Source organism: Pithys albifrons, chromosome 3, assembly GCF_047495875.1.
Source record: "Pithys albifrons albifrons isolate INPA30051 chromosome 3, PitAlb_v1, whole genome shotgun sequence".
NCBI lineage: Eukaryota > Metazoa > Chordata > Aves > Passeriformes > Thamnophilidae > Pithys > Pithys albifrons.
Window position 1 is genome coordinate 17,764,219 of NC_092460.1, and position 14,151 is coordinate 17,778,369.

Here is a 14,151-nt window from a genome sequence, read left to right on the forward strand (position 1 = left end):
TTTTTGACTTTTTGCACCCTCTGAATGGGAAGGCAAATCTAACAAGTATGTTTCAGTTTAAGCTTTGTGTCTTTTTAAATAGATACTATAGGTCACTTTCTGTAAAGAACATTGGTCTATTGTGGTTTTTAATTTCTATTCTAAAGTGAAATTTTAGAAAGCCTCTTTTTCTAAAATCAAAGCAATATAGCTAGTCTGTTATGAAGTACAGCAATACACTAATATTTGTGCTTTCTCTGTCTTTGCAAGTACCTTGCAAAGTAGTGTGTTCTGATATTTTGTTGACTTTGAGAGGAAAGAGTGTTTTCCACAGAGATTAGAAAAAATACTGTGCTTACTATAATACTGTCATGAGATTGCTGAAGAACAACAAAGCTTTCTCAGGAACCTTTATCTGAAAAATAAATCTATGCAGACAAATTATTTCAGTGGCAGATGTCCATTGCTAAGCTTTACAAATTAGGGGCAGTTCTGTGGGGAATCACTAGATTCAGTCTTCTTGTTGTAGTCAATAATTGTTATAGACAATAAATTGCGGCATTTATCTCTGTTTATCAGTAGCCAAACATTCTCTTTCCTCTACTGAAAAATAAATGATTTTGCCCTTATTAATTTAAGCAATTGAATTAATACTTTTCTTTGTTCAATGTCTGCTACGAGCTTATCAATGGAAATTACTGGAATTTGTTAATTGTAAACACTTTTGTGTATATGATATATAATCTTCTAAACCTTAAGTGAAAAATTTTCCTGGGATTATTTTGTTGGGTTTTGGGGGTTTTTGGTTGTTTGGTTTTTTTTTTTTTATTGTTTGGTTTTTTGCTTTAGCAAACAGCATGTTAGAAAGTATGGAATCAGATTTTGCATGGATTGACTTGTTCTGTTCCATTAGCAGAGGGAACTAATGGAAATATGAAATACTGTGCTTTCTGGCAGAACTCCATATCAATTTACAGCTCTGTGTGTGCATGAAAATCCCCAAAGCATCTTCAGTGTGACTTGGAATGGGTTTTTTTAAATGTTGTTGTGCCTTCCATTGCATCTTCCTCACATTTTCCTATTTTTTTTTCAATTGAATGGTTTCTTAATAAGGAAGGCTTGAAAGGTTTTTTATGATAGGACTGGGTTTTTTGAAGACTAGGAAGATATTCTTGGTTATTCCTGACTAGGAAATATCAAGTCAGTTCTTATTTTTCCTCTGCTTAAAAATATCAGAAGTGTGAATTGATTTTTGCTGGAAGCTGCATTTCTGTATCTGAGCCTTTAGAAACAGAGTAGGTGAAATATCTCTGGTGGTCAGAGGTTTATTAACTTCCATCTTAGTTCCTGCAGTCTGAGTGCAAGAGTGCTCATTTAGGATGTCACCAGGAAAGCACTGATTTGGCATGGCTCCAAACTCATTTTTTGGCCCATGGGCAATAAGATCCAGCCCTGTCTTACTTCAGTCTTCGCTGTCTGAAAAGGTGTTTTGCTTTGCAAAATATTATGACAATAAATGGATTAAATAGTAGAAAAGGTAGATTTACAAATTTAAATGACTTAGCTCTGAAAGTCTATTATTCATTAAGCTTTACTAAATATAAGGAAAAAAAGGAAATATCGAGACACCAGATTAAAGAGCCTAAATAAAAATATTCTAAATTTTTAGATATTCTAAAAATTATAAATATTCTAAAAATGTTGTGCTGATGATGTCTCAGCTGAAGCAGTGTGCCCAGTGTAGGGTACCATATTTTAAACAAAATGTAGGAGAACTGAAAAGGATCCAGGGAATGCAGGGGCGAAAGATTTTGGAGAATGTGGCCTTGTGGGAAAAATTTGAAACAGCTTGGTTTATTTAGTTCAGGACAGAGAAGAATGAGCAGAGCCCAATAATGATATGAAGTACTTAGCAGTTAAAAAAAAAAAACAGACAGTAATTGATTGTTTTCAATGCCTGCTAGATTTAGATTAACACTGAGATGCTTAATTTTCTCTAGACATGAAAGTAACTGCAGATGCAGGAATGAGCTTTAATATTTAGGTTGCAATTATTGCTAAGTAGATAAGAGCAAGGGTTACATGACTCCTGCCATACAGCCCATTACTCAGTTCAGGCTGTTCTTAGAATCGCTACAGAGCTTCATCTTGGAATCCATCTGTTGGAAGGACAGTGCAGGGCTCTGAATGCCATGACACAGCTTCCCTTTGCCATTAGTACAGACTGTTCCTTGGACATTTTCCTCAAAATAATAAACATTGCTGATTTCTGCACTAGCTACCTAGGGAAGCCTTTATCCTTGTCATTGGAGAGAGTTAGAGAACATATTAGGCATCTGTCACAAATAGCCTGAAATGTATTTTATCTTGTTTAGGAAAAGGTTGATCTTTGTTGGTTGCCTCAATATAATTTCCAAGAATTATTAAAAAGGTACTTTTGCACATTCAAAATATTCTTTCATATCTAAACTTGTGATACTCAAACGGTTTTGACTCTGATTTCCTCTGATGGCAAAACAGCTCTGCAGAAAGTAAGGGTGACCCTTGAGTGAATTGAGCTGAATGTTCTCTCTGTGGAAGAGAAAGTATAAACATGCAACTATATTATCCTCCTGCTGAAGGGCTGCACTGTGGTGGGAGCTGCATCTGCAGTCATGGTATTTGCAAAATGGAACACTTGTGTGTGGATTTGGGAATAACTTCAGAGAGGTGTGTATGAAGCTCGTGTGCCAGCAGGGTATCAGGAAGTGTCTTCATATCTGCTCCGTGGGCTCAATTCAGTGCTTGTATCCAAAGCATTTCTTCTTTCTTCAGGATTCTCTCAGCTCTCTTTAATTACTAAGTAATTAAAAAATTATATGTGATAGTTAGCAAGTTGCTTCCTATTTTCTAAGTTAGGTGACGAATGTATTGTTTAATTGTGGCCTTCTAGGGCAGATTGGAAGGTTGAACACACATTTTTGGAAAGGCTTTAAACACATGTTTACGTTATCATTGAGAGTGTATAGACGAGTTTGAAAACTCATTGTATTGTCAAAAAGGATAGTAATTTGTAGCTATTTTCTATTTTTCTTTGCAGAAAGGTCATCCTTGTTGAGCACTGAATGTAGCTGCATCGGAAGTCATACCTTGGTCTAATACTGCATCAAGAGCTAGTAAAGAATAGTGGAATAGTTTAAAGTGTCTATGTCAAGGTTTCATTATCGCAAACACTTGCCCTTAAATAGTGGCTTCAGAATATACATACACAAAATATAAATAAATTTACATTGTTCTATATGAAATATTAATAAGTATTCCAAAGATATGTATGTTTACCTTAGAAAAATTATGGGGTGGGGGGAACAAACCACTTCACAATCACTATTAAATCAATCCTATTTAGATTCCAGGCTTTTTAGCTGAAGTGAGGGCTTTATTTTCAAGAACCCAAAGACAGAGGTAACTCAAGCCAGGGAATTATCAAATGGCTCTTTTTCCTCCGCAGTCCCATGCTGTCTGACGGGGGCCAAATGTTCTTTGTGGTATTTGGCAGTGATTGCAGCGTAAGCACACCCATAAACAGCCGCCGCCAGCATCATGAGGCACACAATGCCGCACACCACTCCGGTGATCACAACGGTGGCGATGGCGTGGCGCAGGCTGACTGGCCGTGCCCTGGCTTTGGGCTCGCAGCTGGCACGGCCGCTGTCGCCGCTGTCGCCGTGGGCACCGAGCCTCGGGGGGCTGCGCGGCTCCGCACCAGGCTGGGCAGCGCTGCCCACCTGCGCCTGGGCTGTCCGCAGTGGGCACGCCCCGAACAGCTCGTAGGGCACCTTGAGCAGGTCCTTTCCCTTCCGAATCCCTGGCGCTGAGCAGATAATGCCATCACTTATTCCTCCTGAAAAAAATATTAAAAAAACCTAATTATGATCATAAGATTTGATGCTTTCTGAATTGTCTTAATGTAAAAGTAACTGAAACCTGAAGTAAATTTATCACCAGCTTCAACTTCATACTTTTAAAGAATTATAAGTGTGTTTTAAAGAACTTTTTTTCAGTTAGGTGAGGTTATTGCACTTTAACACTCATATAAAAGAGTATTTTCAAGAAGCAGTTCATCAGGAATTAAGTTATCTGTGATTTTATAGATATAAAACAACAATGGTGGTAGAAAAGTAAGAACTAAGTCATAGATGAAAACAAAGAGGTATTGTTAACAGCAAATTCAGTTTGTTCAATTTCACACCAATGCTTATTTTATAGAGAGAAATGGAAATAATACATTTAGTCATTGTTCTGACACATGCTCACCATAACAAGGAAAAGGGCAAGCTCAGGAGGTTCTATGGATACATGAGGAATTTTTTGAAGCAAGGCTCATGGTAAGAAAATATACAGAGATATAATGAGTTAAGATTAATCAATCTATTATCCTGCTCAGATGGTAAATGTCATGATTGCTTAGAAACAGCTTTCACTCTCTCCCAGAGGATGTTTTTAGTATAATGGGCAGTGAAATAGGAAGCTACAGTCATGGAAAATCATGCAAATGTTCCTCAGCATGTGGAGGAATGCACACCAAGTGTGGGGTTCCTGATTAGCCTATACAAGTCTTTAGGGGTGTAGTGGGTCAAGGAGTCCACAAGAACAAACCCAATGTTTACATATATTTTTAATTAACTAATCAAATCAACTGAGTTTTCTTTCTGCTCTCTATCCAAATAATGCACCTCTCAGGTAATGCCAGATACAGAAATTTTCATTCTGATAAGACTTAGAGAAAGTAGGGAATACAAACAGAAATCTGTACACTACTCTACAAATGCTGATGGTATACCAAGGCAGATGTGAGCAGAGCAGATCTCTTGCCCTTTGGCAGCCACACCCAAAGCATGGTTCCTAATACCTTCAATGCTTTGGTTTGAACGTGATTATTAATAAAAACTCCAAATGCTGCAACTGAGAGCCTAACATGGTTTTAAGCAACTAAATATGTATGTTTGCAATAGAACACTGGTGTTCCACCTTAACTGAAGCATTCTCTATAATTTTTTACAAGTATGCATGAAATGTTAATTGTCTGAGATGGATTCAGCTAAAAATACTGAAATATTTTAGACTTATATTGAACAAAAAAAATCAATAAATTTAAAAATAAATAGTAAATTAAATTCAGACAATGTTCCATCTCTAATGTTTTGTTATGACGTGCAAGAAGTATCTGTACAGACACTGTACTGTTCCATCATATATGTTGCATATAAGTAATAGGAAATAATATTGTGTCATGTAATTTTTCTTCATATGATTTAGACAAGTAATTTTAGGGAAATGCAAACATAGAAGAGAACACAGAATTTGGGCTTCCTTTAAGAATTGTTGCTAAAATAAATTTTTAAGTTCTGTTTCACTTCATTTGATTAATCTGTCAGTCTTCTGAAAGATTGGAGGGTATCACTGAATTTCTAAACAACATTAGTTTTTGAAATAAGTTACAATATTTATGCTGCTGGCAGAGTAATTAAGATAATCTGAGATGTTTATCTTGGTTCATTACATTCTTCTACACGGATAAGTCAACTCCTGCTGAATATTTTTATGGGGAATAGTTCCAGCATAAAAGAAGCAAAACCCTGTGATAATGTAATATTTTACCAATCAAAAATATTAATATTTTAACACTGAGATGAGTTTAGCCTTTTCTCTTTTCTGTAGGGCTGCTTATGGTAGTGAATTTATCTCACCCAAAGATTACTCCAGAATTAATTGTGTAGCCAGTACAGTTTTCCAGTTGGCCTGGAGAGTTCTGATCCCTGAAAATGGCCACATGTATCATTTTCACATAGGCTGTGTTGCAACCTGCCCTGTGTCCATTCCATGCACAGGCAGGAAATCAGTAGTTTGGTCACATGGAAGCCTCAAAGCCTGATTGAGGAAATGTGTATACTTTCTCTGTGTGCTAAGATAAAGTTCTGCTTTGATTTTGGTTTGCCACCCATATTTATGAAAGCACTTATATTCTGACCTATTCATAAGAATATATTTTAGTGTTTTTATTTGAGGGAGTGATTTAAGGTGTGGGGTAAATTGTTAAGCCTTGGTAGCGAAGATCGGTTAGATGCTGGTTAAATGTTCCCATGTGCACTGTATGCAATGAGAAAATTCCTTACCTCTGTATAGAAAGCTCTCCAGCCACAGTTTCAGGCCAAAGACATTACAATTGCATTGCCAGGGATTATCCTTGAAGAGAACCACTTTCAGATTTGGAAGTGACTCGAGCAGAACTCTTTCCATTTTCTGAAGTTTGTTATGCTTCAAAGAGAGCAATGTTATATTCCCAGTGCTGTTTCCAAATGTCTCAGGCAAACGTATAATGCTGTTGGATGACAAGTCCAGTTCTTTTAGGTGTGGGAGGAAACTGAAAGTCTTGTTTTCTATATAATGAATCAAATTTCTGGTTAGGTTTAGAACCTGCAGGTACCGTAATTTTTGGAAAGCACCAGGTGCCACAATTGAGAGAGAATTATTAGACAAGTCTAAGATTTTGAGTAACGGTGTTCCAGTGAATGCATTTTGGTTGATTCTCCAGATCCGGTTATTCTGCAGCTGCAGTATCTGAATTTCAGGAGGTAAACGTGGAGGAATGTCAGTAAATCCCCTGTTCTTGCAGTCTGCAGTCTTTGAAGCTCTGTGGCACAGGCATTTGTCGGGGCATCCGTGAGCTGCGTGTGTGAATGATATGACACTCAAAACCAAAAGCCAGTTGCCTGTATCACAAGTGAAAGAAGATTTAAAAGGAGGTTAAAATGTTTCTCTTTTGGCAATATACAGGTCATAGACGTGGTCAGAAGAAATACAGTTCCATAATAAACATTAACTTAACATAAAGAGAGTGCGTTTCTTTTATGATATGTTAGTAAATTACAGATACTATTGAAGTATTTTTATAATGCAGAATGAAGTTAGTGCTTCCCTGGTCTTAAAATGAAGTAATGGCTTTATCTTAAGTACAAATGGTTTTCAGGAGGGTTTGCCGTCAGCAGAGTAGTGGTGCTTGAAGGGAATATTACAGAGTTTCTAAAATTATTGAATTGAAATTCCTTTCGTTCTGTGGTAGTAAGAACTTTAAGGCATCTTGTGTTAGAAGAATTACAAGTAGAACTTGCATTTTTCTTTGGTTTTACTAATAGAAAAACCTAAAAGAATTAAATCAATGCAACATCAAAAGACTAACAAGCTTCTAGGACATTGCTAGAAAAGAAATTAACAGTACATTTTCAGCAATCTTAATTCTCCAAGTTTGATCTTTAAAATATCTGTGGTTATGTTTTTTGCTTTAATTGCCTTATCTGAATCCCAGCTGTACTTCCCATAGACAGAGGTTTCTCTGCACAGTCAACAGACATTTGTCAATAAGCCTTTAAATAGATAAATGAGTTGACAGAAGTACTTCATTATAATTATCTGCTGCTTCCTGGTGTTCAGGTGGTTTTTTACTGAAGAAAAAACAAACAAACAAACAAACCAACCAAACAAAAACACCAAAAAACTTTTTACCTTTTATATCTTCCTAACAATCTTCACTTTGAAAAGAAGGCTCCACTTAAAGCTATGCTCATGTACAAAGCATGACATATTTAAAAAAGGATCAGGTGGTGTTGAATAACTAGATTTTATTTGACTAAAGAAAGCCAGAATGATAAATCCTTTTGTTACATTGTTTGTGAGATGCCTCCAAAATTTTTTGATCTTTATTATTTCAAAATGCAAAACATTTCAGTTTGTTGGCAATTGAAACCTGTGAAAATTAGAAGAACTTACTGCTTATTGACTTAAAGAGATAAAACCTTAATTACTATAAGAGACTACTATATGTATTATTATGGTATGAAATATGAAAACTTCACTTTAAGGTACAAACTAATCAATAACTTTCACTCAAAATGAAATTATATTTATATTCAAATTATGCATAATCTTTTGCAATACTGAATTCTGCATTGTAGAATTCACTTGAAAGAATTCAGCATTCCTGCAAGCCAGGTAAGAAATAGTTTCAGTTCATTACACTGTTCTGCAACAGTTGGCTTTGAAAACAGGAATGGTGTCCAATGTAGAGTTAAAATAAACACCTGCTTGGCAATGAAATGCTTAGAGAACAGAAAAACTACATTATTAATCTGAATGTGTCAGTATCTCACCTTTCATTCTGCTTTGCTTGCTCTTCCCCTGGCAGAAGATTCAGTCCAGATTTCTGATGTAGAACAGTAATAAACAGTGTCCTGATTCCCACTTCAAATCTGTAATGTGCTCATCCAGTTTCCTTTCCGTGGGTTTTGGAGTGTTCCTTTAGCTGATACCTCTGGCTTGTGTAGAAGTGCAACTATTTCTAACCAGTTACTCTGTCAGCCCTTGTTTTTTTCTTTATCACAATCTTCCACCCCATGCCTCCCCCCATCCTGCTTTTGTGATTCTCAGAGACTTACTCAGCCTCTTAATCAGTCAACAAGCCATGCAAAGAGTGTCTGTCCAACTCTAACAGGACAGCTGTACCATACAAATAATGACCTGATAGCCTTGCCTTTTCAATTTATTTAATCTGCATCAAGCGCAAAGCACAGAAATAAAGCTGCCTTTTTATATCCAGTATGGAATCTGAATTCTAGTGGATTATTAGCTATGCTGTGTCAATTTTTGCAAGATCAAATTACTCTGAATATGGATTCTGCCTGTCCTAAGCTGTGACTGGAGGGAGTGGAGTGTGTAATATCACTACAAATAGAACTGTGAGTTGATGACATAGTTTTGACAGTGCCCTTGTTTGCTCTTTTAAGCTTATTCATCTGACATCCATTAGTTGTGCTGACAGGATTTTATTGCATGGGAATGTAGAAATGGTGTCTCCTTCCATAAAAATGGCACACATACTGGTATAGTCACCAAAAATATTGAACAAATTCCAATATTTTCAAAAATATTGGAAAGAACTAGCAGATGATTCTAAAATTGTACTTCATGTATTCATGTGGTACCTTGACTCTGTTATTTCTTCTATCATACTGTAACTCATTCATACTGTGTCATCTGCACCAATAAAGGAATAAATGACTTGTGACTATGAAGGAACTCAAAGGTGTTGAAAGGAATGAGAGATCTGCTGTGTAATTAAGTCTTTCCAGGCCATATGGTCACTCCATCTGTTAGCTGTCCTGCGGAGAGGGAAGTTTTTCGATCAAAAGCTTTCAGACCTACTCCTAAATGTAACTTAGCTTGTGAAGAAAGTAACCCTCTTCTCCATAGCTGCTAAAATCTGTGTTTCGCTCTGCCACCCTTGCTCCCAAGGGAGAGCTGTGACTGTCGCTACTGAGTGCTCTGCTGATTTGTGTCTGACACCAGCCAAGAGAGCTGAAAGAACAGTGAACACTGAGGAGGGGAGAAGGAGAACATAGAGAAAGTGCCATTCTGTAAAACAAACATGATTGCTTATCCTGAGGAGCCCAGAATTACTGCTGGGAATGGCACACCACACTATCCTTGACGCCCCTGATGAATGACACATCATCCTGATACAGGATAAAGCCTGAGATCCAGTGTAGAGGAATACTATAGATGTAGATAAACTGGTGCCACTGTCATGCTCATTAACTCCAGCTTTACAAGGAGAGGGGGAAAGAAGCTTAAAGATCAGCTGTACTGTAAATTAATGTCAGGTTAATGCAAAAAGATTTTCTAATGAACATATAAACAGACCTGTCTTAAATATTAACAGTAAATCATTTTAGTGAAGACAGAACTAAATGTAAAAATGGCTACTATAAAATATCCATGTCCTCAGAAGTTGTAGCCTTGCTAGCTATGGATACGCTTTCAAAGAGCAAAGTTAGGTCAGGTACTTGTTGCTTGAGATGACATCCCTCTCTATTGGAATAACTCATCTCTTTTATCAGTAACATCTCTTTTCATGTCTTTTGATTATGTTACAGGAGGTACTAGCTATTATGTTATTGTTTTCTAGTCTGATACAACTTATTCTCACTTTAAAATTCTCTTTGGTATCCAAAATTTTATTTTGACTCATGAATTCAAAGGATTTCCTTTATAAGTTATTTCCCACCTTAACTATTGTTGGCTGACCAGGTGGGTTTACAAGCTCCTGCAGCAGTTTATTTCATCTAACAGTGGGCTTAAAGAATGTGTCTTAATGGTCTCTCTTGTTTCTGATAAATCTTTGCAAATATAATTGTATTATTTTTTGCATGTGCCATATTAAAGAGATCTTCATAGGACAAGGTCACTGAAAGTTAAGCGCTGTGGGAGGTTCAGATCCAGCAGTAATGCAGAGGTTGTTTTATTTACTCAGAATCGTGGCATAAGAAGCTATTACTTTTTAAAAAATCATCTTGCCGAGTTCAGATTTGGAAACCTATGATTAAATCTGTCAATTTGCTTTTCATGTAGATGTTACTATTTTTTCCTTATATTGAGAACTCTGAATGCACATGTTTTGTAAACAGAAGTTTCCCCAACCTATAATCCATGTCCTATTCCCCTTTATTAGCAATAATACTTTGGTTGTGACAGAGAAGTCTGATGTGGTGAAAATTATAGTTGTGTCACAGGTAGAGATTTGCCAGAAACAGAATAAGCATGAAATATACTCTACTTCTGGCCTTTTGAACCACCAGCAGGATTCTTTTCAGTTGTCTGATGTGGTGCAGCAACTGTGTTATTCCAACTCCTTAAATTAGCTTGTGCCTTGTTGTAACAAGGTATGTTTCCCATCGCATAGAGCGAGAGCCCAATGAACAAATACCCGATCCCTCTTGACTGGGGGGGCAGTTCTGCCTGCTTTGCCAGCAAACTCTTTGTTGCAGCAATTACTGCCATCTGCTTTAAGGGAGTTCTATGTGTAAGGATCATCTCTTTTACAGAAGAACATTATGTTAATTAAACTCTAGCAGAAAGGAAACAATTTAAATATTTCAAATATTTAAAAGTTACAGGATTCAGATTCCACTGCATCGTATATTGAGTCCAGGCATACATGATTACATTGAAAAATGTTCCCAAGACCACAGCAGACAATTCCTATACATACTCTTTATTAAATTTATTTTCCCTAAGTTTTTCAAGGGGAAGGAATTAAAATTGAGATACTTTCAGGGAAATGGCGTGTGCTTTCTGCTTGCTAACATGTGTCTCCAGATTGGTAAAACAACTAAGCTCTTGCTGAAGACCCTAAATAAAACTTTGGGCAATGCAGACTCACCTTCATTTTGGGTCACAAAAAAAAAGATCTTATTTGGTAGTGAGGCAACCCATACCTCTGTTGTTAAAAGTCTTCCCCTTTAACTGGCATTTAAAAAAATGCAGTAGTGTATCATGGCGAAAGATCTTATCCTTTCCCAGCTGAGTCAGAATGCTGTGCAAACAAAGATGACAGGATAGTAGGTTTTCAAAAGCTGAAAAAATTTAGAGGAAAGCACTTAATCCAATTCCTGCCTGCCTTCCACAAGAGAAGTATTAGCTAATGGATCAAACTAAACTTGTCTCAAGGAAGATTTACACCTTAAAAAGTTGGGCATATTTTCCACAAGAGGTGTGGATTTCTTCAGACAATTTATTGTAAAGTAGGTTAAGAGGGGAGTGATACCAGCTAGAATTTATTAACATCAAATATTGATTATCAGAATATATGGTTATCAGGCATAACGGGTCACCATGATGTCTAAAATGTACCTTGTGTCTGAGTTGTTAGGAATTGTTTGACAGTATCCCCTTGAGGTGGGAAACAATACTGTGTGGCTCTAGAAATGAGAAAACAGGCAGACAGCTGTGATTTTGTAGAGGGGAAGAGACCGGTTGTCTTCTTTCCAGTGGCTTGTTTTGCCTTACCTAGATACATCTGGTACTTGTTTATACAGTGTGTAATTAATGTATGAAATACATAGTTGGAAGTTATCCTTGGGCCCAGATGATTAGTAGGATTCATGTATAATCTGGAGCCATGGTTACCTCATGGGGCAAAAAAGAATAATTTAGAAGGGATATAAACTTCACTGTTAAGGGCTTTAATCAACCACTAATGACACAAGCTATGGAAAAAACCTTTCCCTGTGGCCAGAGTTTTTTTCCATAATTATAATTTATGGGAGATTTTACACCTTCTTCTGACACCTTTAGAATAGGCCAGTGCATGGGATGTAATAGTGGCCTTGATGAACTGGGACACGCCGCATTCCAGGTGGAAATTTGCAGTGGGGAAAGGGGTAGCTGGGCATCCTGGCAGCCTGGGAAATGTGAGCTGTTGTGCCTCTGCTGCCACTGGGGCTGCTGCTCTGGGCACCTTCTCTGTTTCGGTCAAACCTCTCTTCTTTCCTAGACCAGTGTTCTGATTTGGACTGGAAAATTGTCCTAATAGTCATACCCAGGTCTTTGCTCACCAGGTCTGTGTTCATATTCTGTGAACAACTGGTTGGATCAGTCCTTTGTCTGCAGTTTTTTCTTTTTTTTTTTTTAATTTTTCCCTTTCTCTTTTACTAAAGTGATGCAAGACTTTCAATCCAGTAGGTAGATCAGTCAGCCATTTGTTGTGATACTATAACTCTAATATAATGCAGTTAGAAGTTATTTTGGCTTGTACTTCTCTTCCTACACCTAAAATAGCAGAAATATATGAAGGTGAGAAGGGATTACTTGGAAAATGCTGAAACACCAGCCTTACAGTATTTTTGGGAGGTAGAAAAATTACCAGAACGGATGCAAGACCTTCAGAATGAGGAGAAGCACAGGAAATAGAGATGCTGGGTCTCTTTATCTTAGTTGCAAGCTAGATGAAGTTGCATCAAGAGGCAGTTTATGTGTCAGCAGAGTATTTGTTCCATCACAGATAGCAGCAGGGGGTGTAGATTTAATAATTTCCTGGCTAATGTCAATCACATTACACATGCTGAGCATCCATAGATAGAATGTATCTCCAGTATGATAAGAGTTAATTAATTCATTCATTTTGCAGTTATTGTAAATAGAAAAAAATATTGCTTGACATCAAAGTAACAGAAATGAAAGGACTAAAACAGGAGAAAGAGAAACACATGTAAAATAAGGACCAGGGTATACTTTGTTTTATCTTGATGTTTTAGATACCTTTTTTCTGCTCTTAAACATGTTAAAATTAATTCACTATTGTTCTAGATAGCTTATTTATTCCTCACCAAAGACAATGTTCTTTTTTAAGGTTTTCTTAGTGGTTTTGTTTCCTTATATTTATATTTAATCAGAATTTCTATTCGCGGTCATAGCTCACCCTGGGCTCAAACTTAAGACCAAAATATAAATCTCCTGTGCATTCTGAATGGTTGGTTTATTAGACTAGCTCTTGTAAGAGTTGAAAACGTTTTTTTAACAACTTCTGTAAAAGAATTTTGAAAGTTCATAGTGTATGAAGAAAGACTGTAAATTGCAGTGAATGTTTCTTAAACTGCTCCTTACCAATGGTGCTAAAAAATTGAACTCATACTTCATTTATTGATTCCTTTTGTGCTTTTAAGGCAAATTACAGTAGTTAAGTAAACTTCACTGTTAAAGATTGGGAACTCCTGTATTTATGGGCTTGAAAGGACTCTGTCTTTGCCCTAGTAGTCACTGGACCACAAGAACTTGCAGAAACAGGGATGATATCGCAGCAGTACAGTCAAATAGTTAAACCTCTGTAATTCTTGCAATACTTTGGAAATAGCCATAGGACAAGTTTTTTTCATTAATCTAGCAAGGTACTAAACAGTCTCACATTAAAATTATGCAGCTGATAAACATTAAATACATTATTTTTGTGGATTTAAACATCAGTATTATGTTGGATCAGGACCGATGTGCTCAGTAGCTTTGGATTTGAGCTTTGATGGAATATTTCCCTTTGATCATGTTTTGCTATAAGAGGAAAGGTCAAAGACTTTAAATCCTGAAAGAATCATAGCTGTTTTGCAGCAGGTAAAGTGTGATGGACTGTCTGCCAACTCCATTATAACTGTATGTTACCAAAACCCCTTCAGCACTGGTACTGGCAGTTGGCACCAGCAGACCTCTGAGTGTGGGGGATGAACAGGACCTGGAGCCTCCGTGTTTGTTGCTTGTGGGACCATTTCACAAGTGGAGTAGGAATATTGTCAATTTTTACCATATGAATGCAAC

At 36.9% G+C, this 14,151-nt stretch overlaps 2 protein-coding genes across 2 annotated transcripts in view; one reads left to right on the forward strand and one right to left on the reverse strand.

Moving 5' to 3' along the window:
• CACNA2D3 (calcium voltage-gated channel auxiliary subunit alpha2delta 3) overlaps positions 1–14,151 on the forward strand; it is a 395,617-nt gene that overhangs the window by 325,356 nt on the left and 56,110 nt on the right. The gene's annotated exons all lie outside the window — the stretch shown is intronic.
• LRTM1 (leucine rich repeats and transmembrane domains 1) lies at positions 3,426–8,169 on the reverse strand. Its single transcript, XM_071550137.1, has 3 exons — positions 8,163–8,169; positions 6,132–6,728; positions 3,426–3,859 (listed from the first exon to the last, which is right to left on the reverse strand). Exons 1-3 carry the CDS (start codon positions 8,167–8,169, stop codon positions 3,426–3,428), a joined length of 1,038 nt encoding a protein of 345 aa, XP_071406238.1.

Bases quoted from the DNA above. Each gene is read 5' to 3' on its own strand.
- LRTM1 (XM_071550137.1), bottom strand. The intron at 3,860-6,131 runs GTAAGGAATTTT...TATTTTTTTCAG, and splicing joins GGAGAGCTTTCTATACAGAG to GAGGAATAAGTGATGGCATT.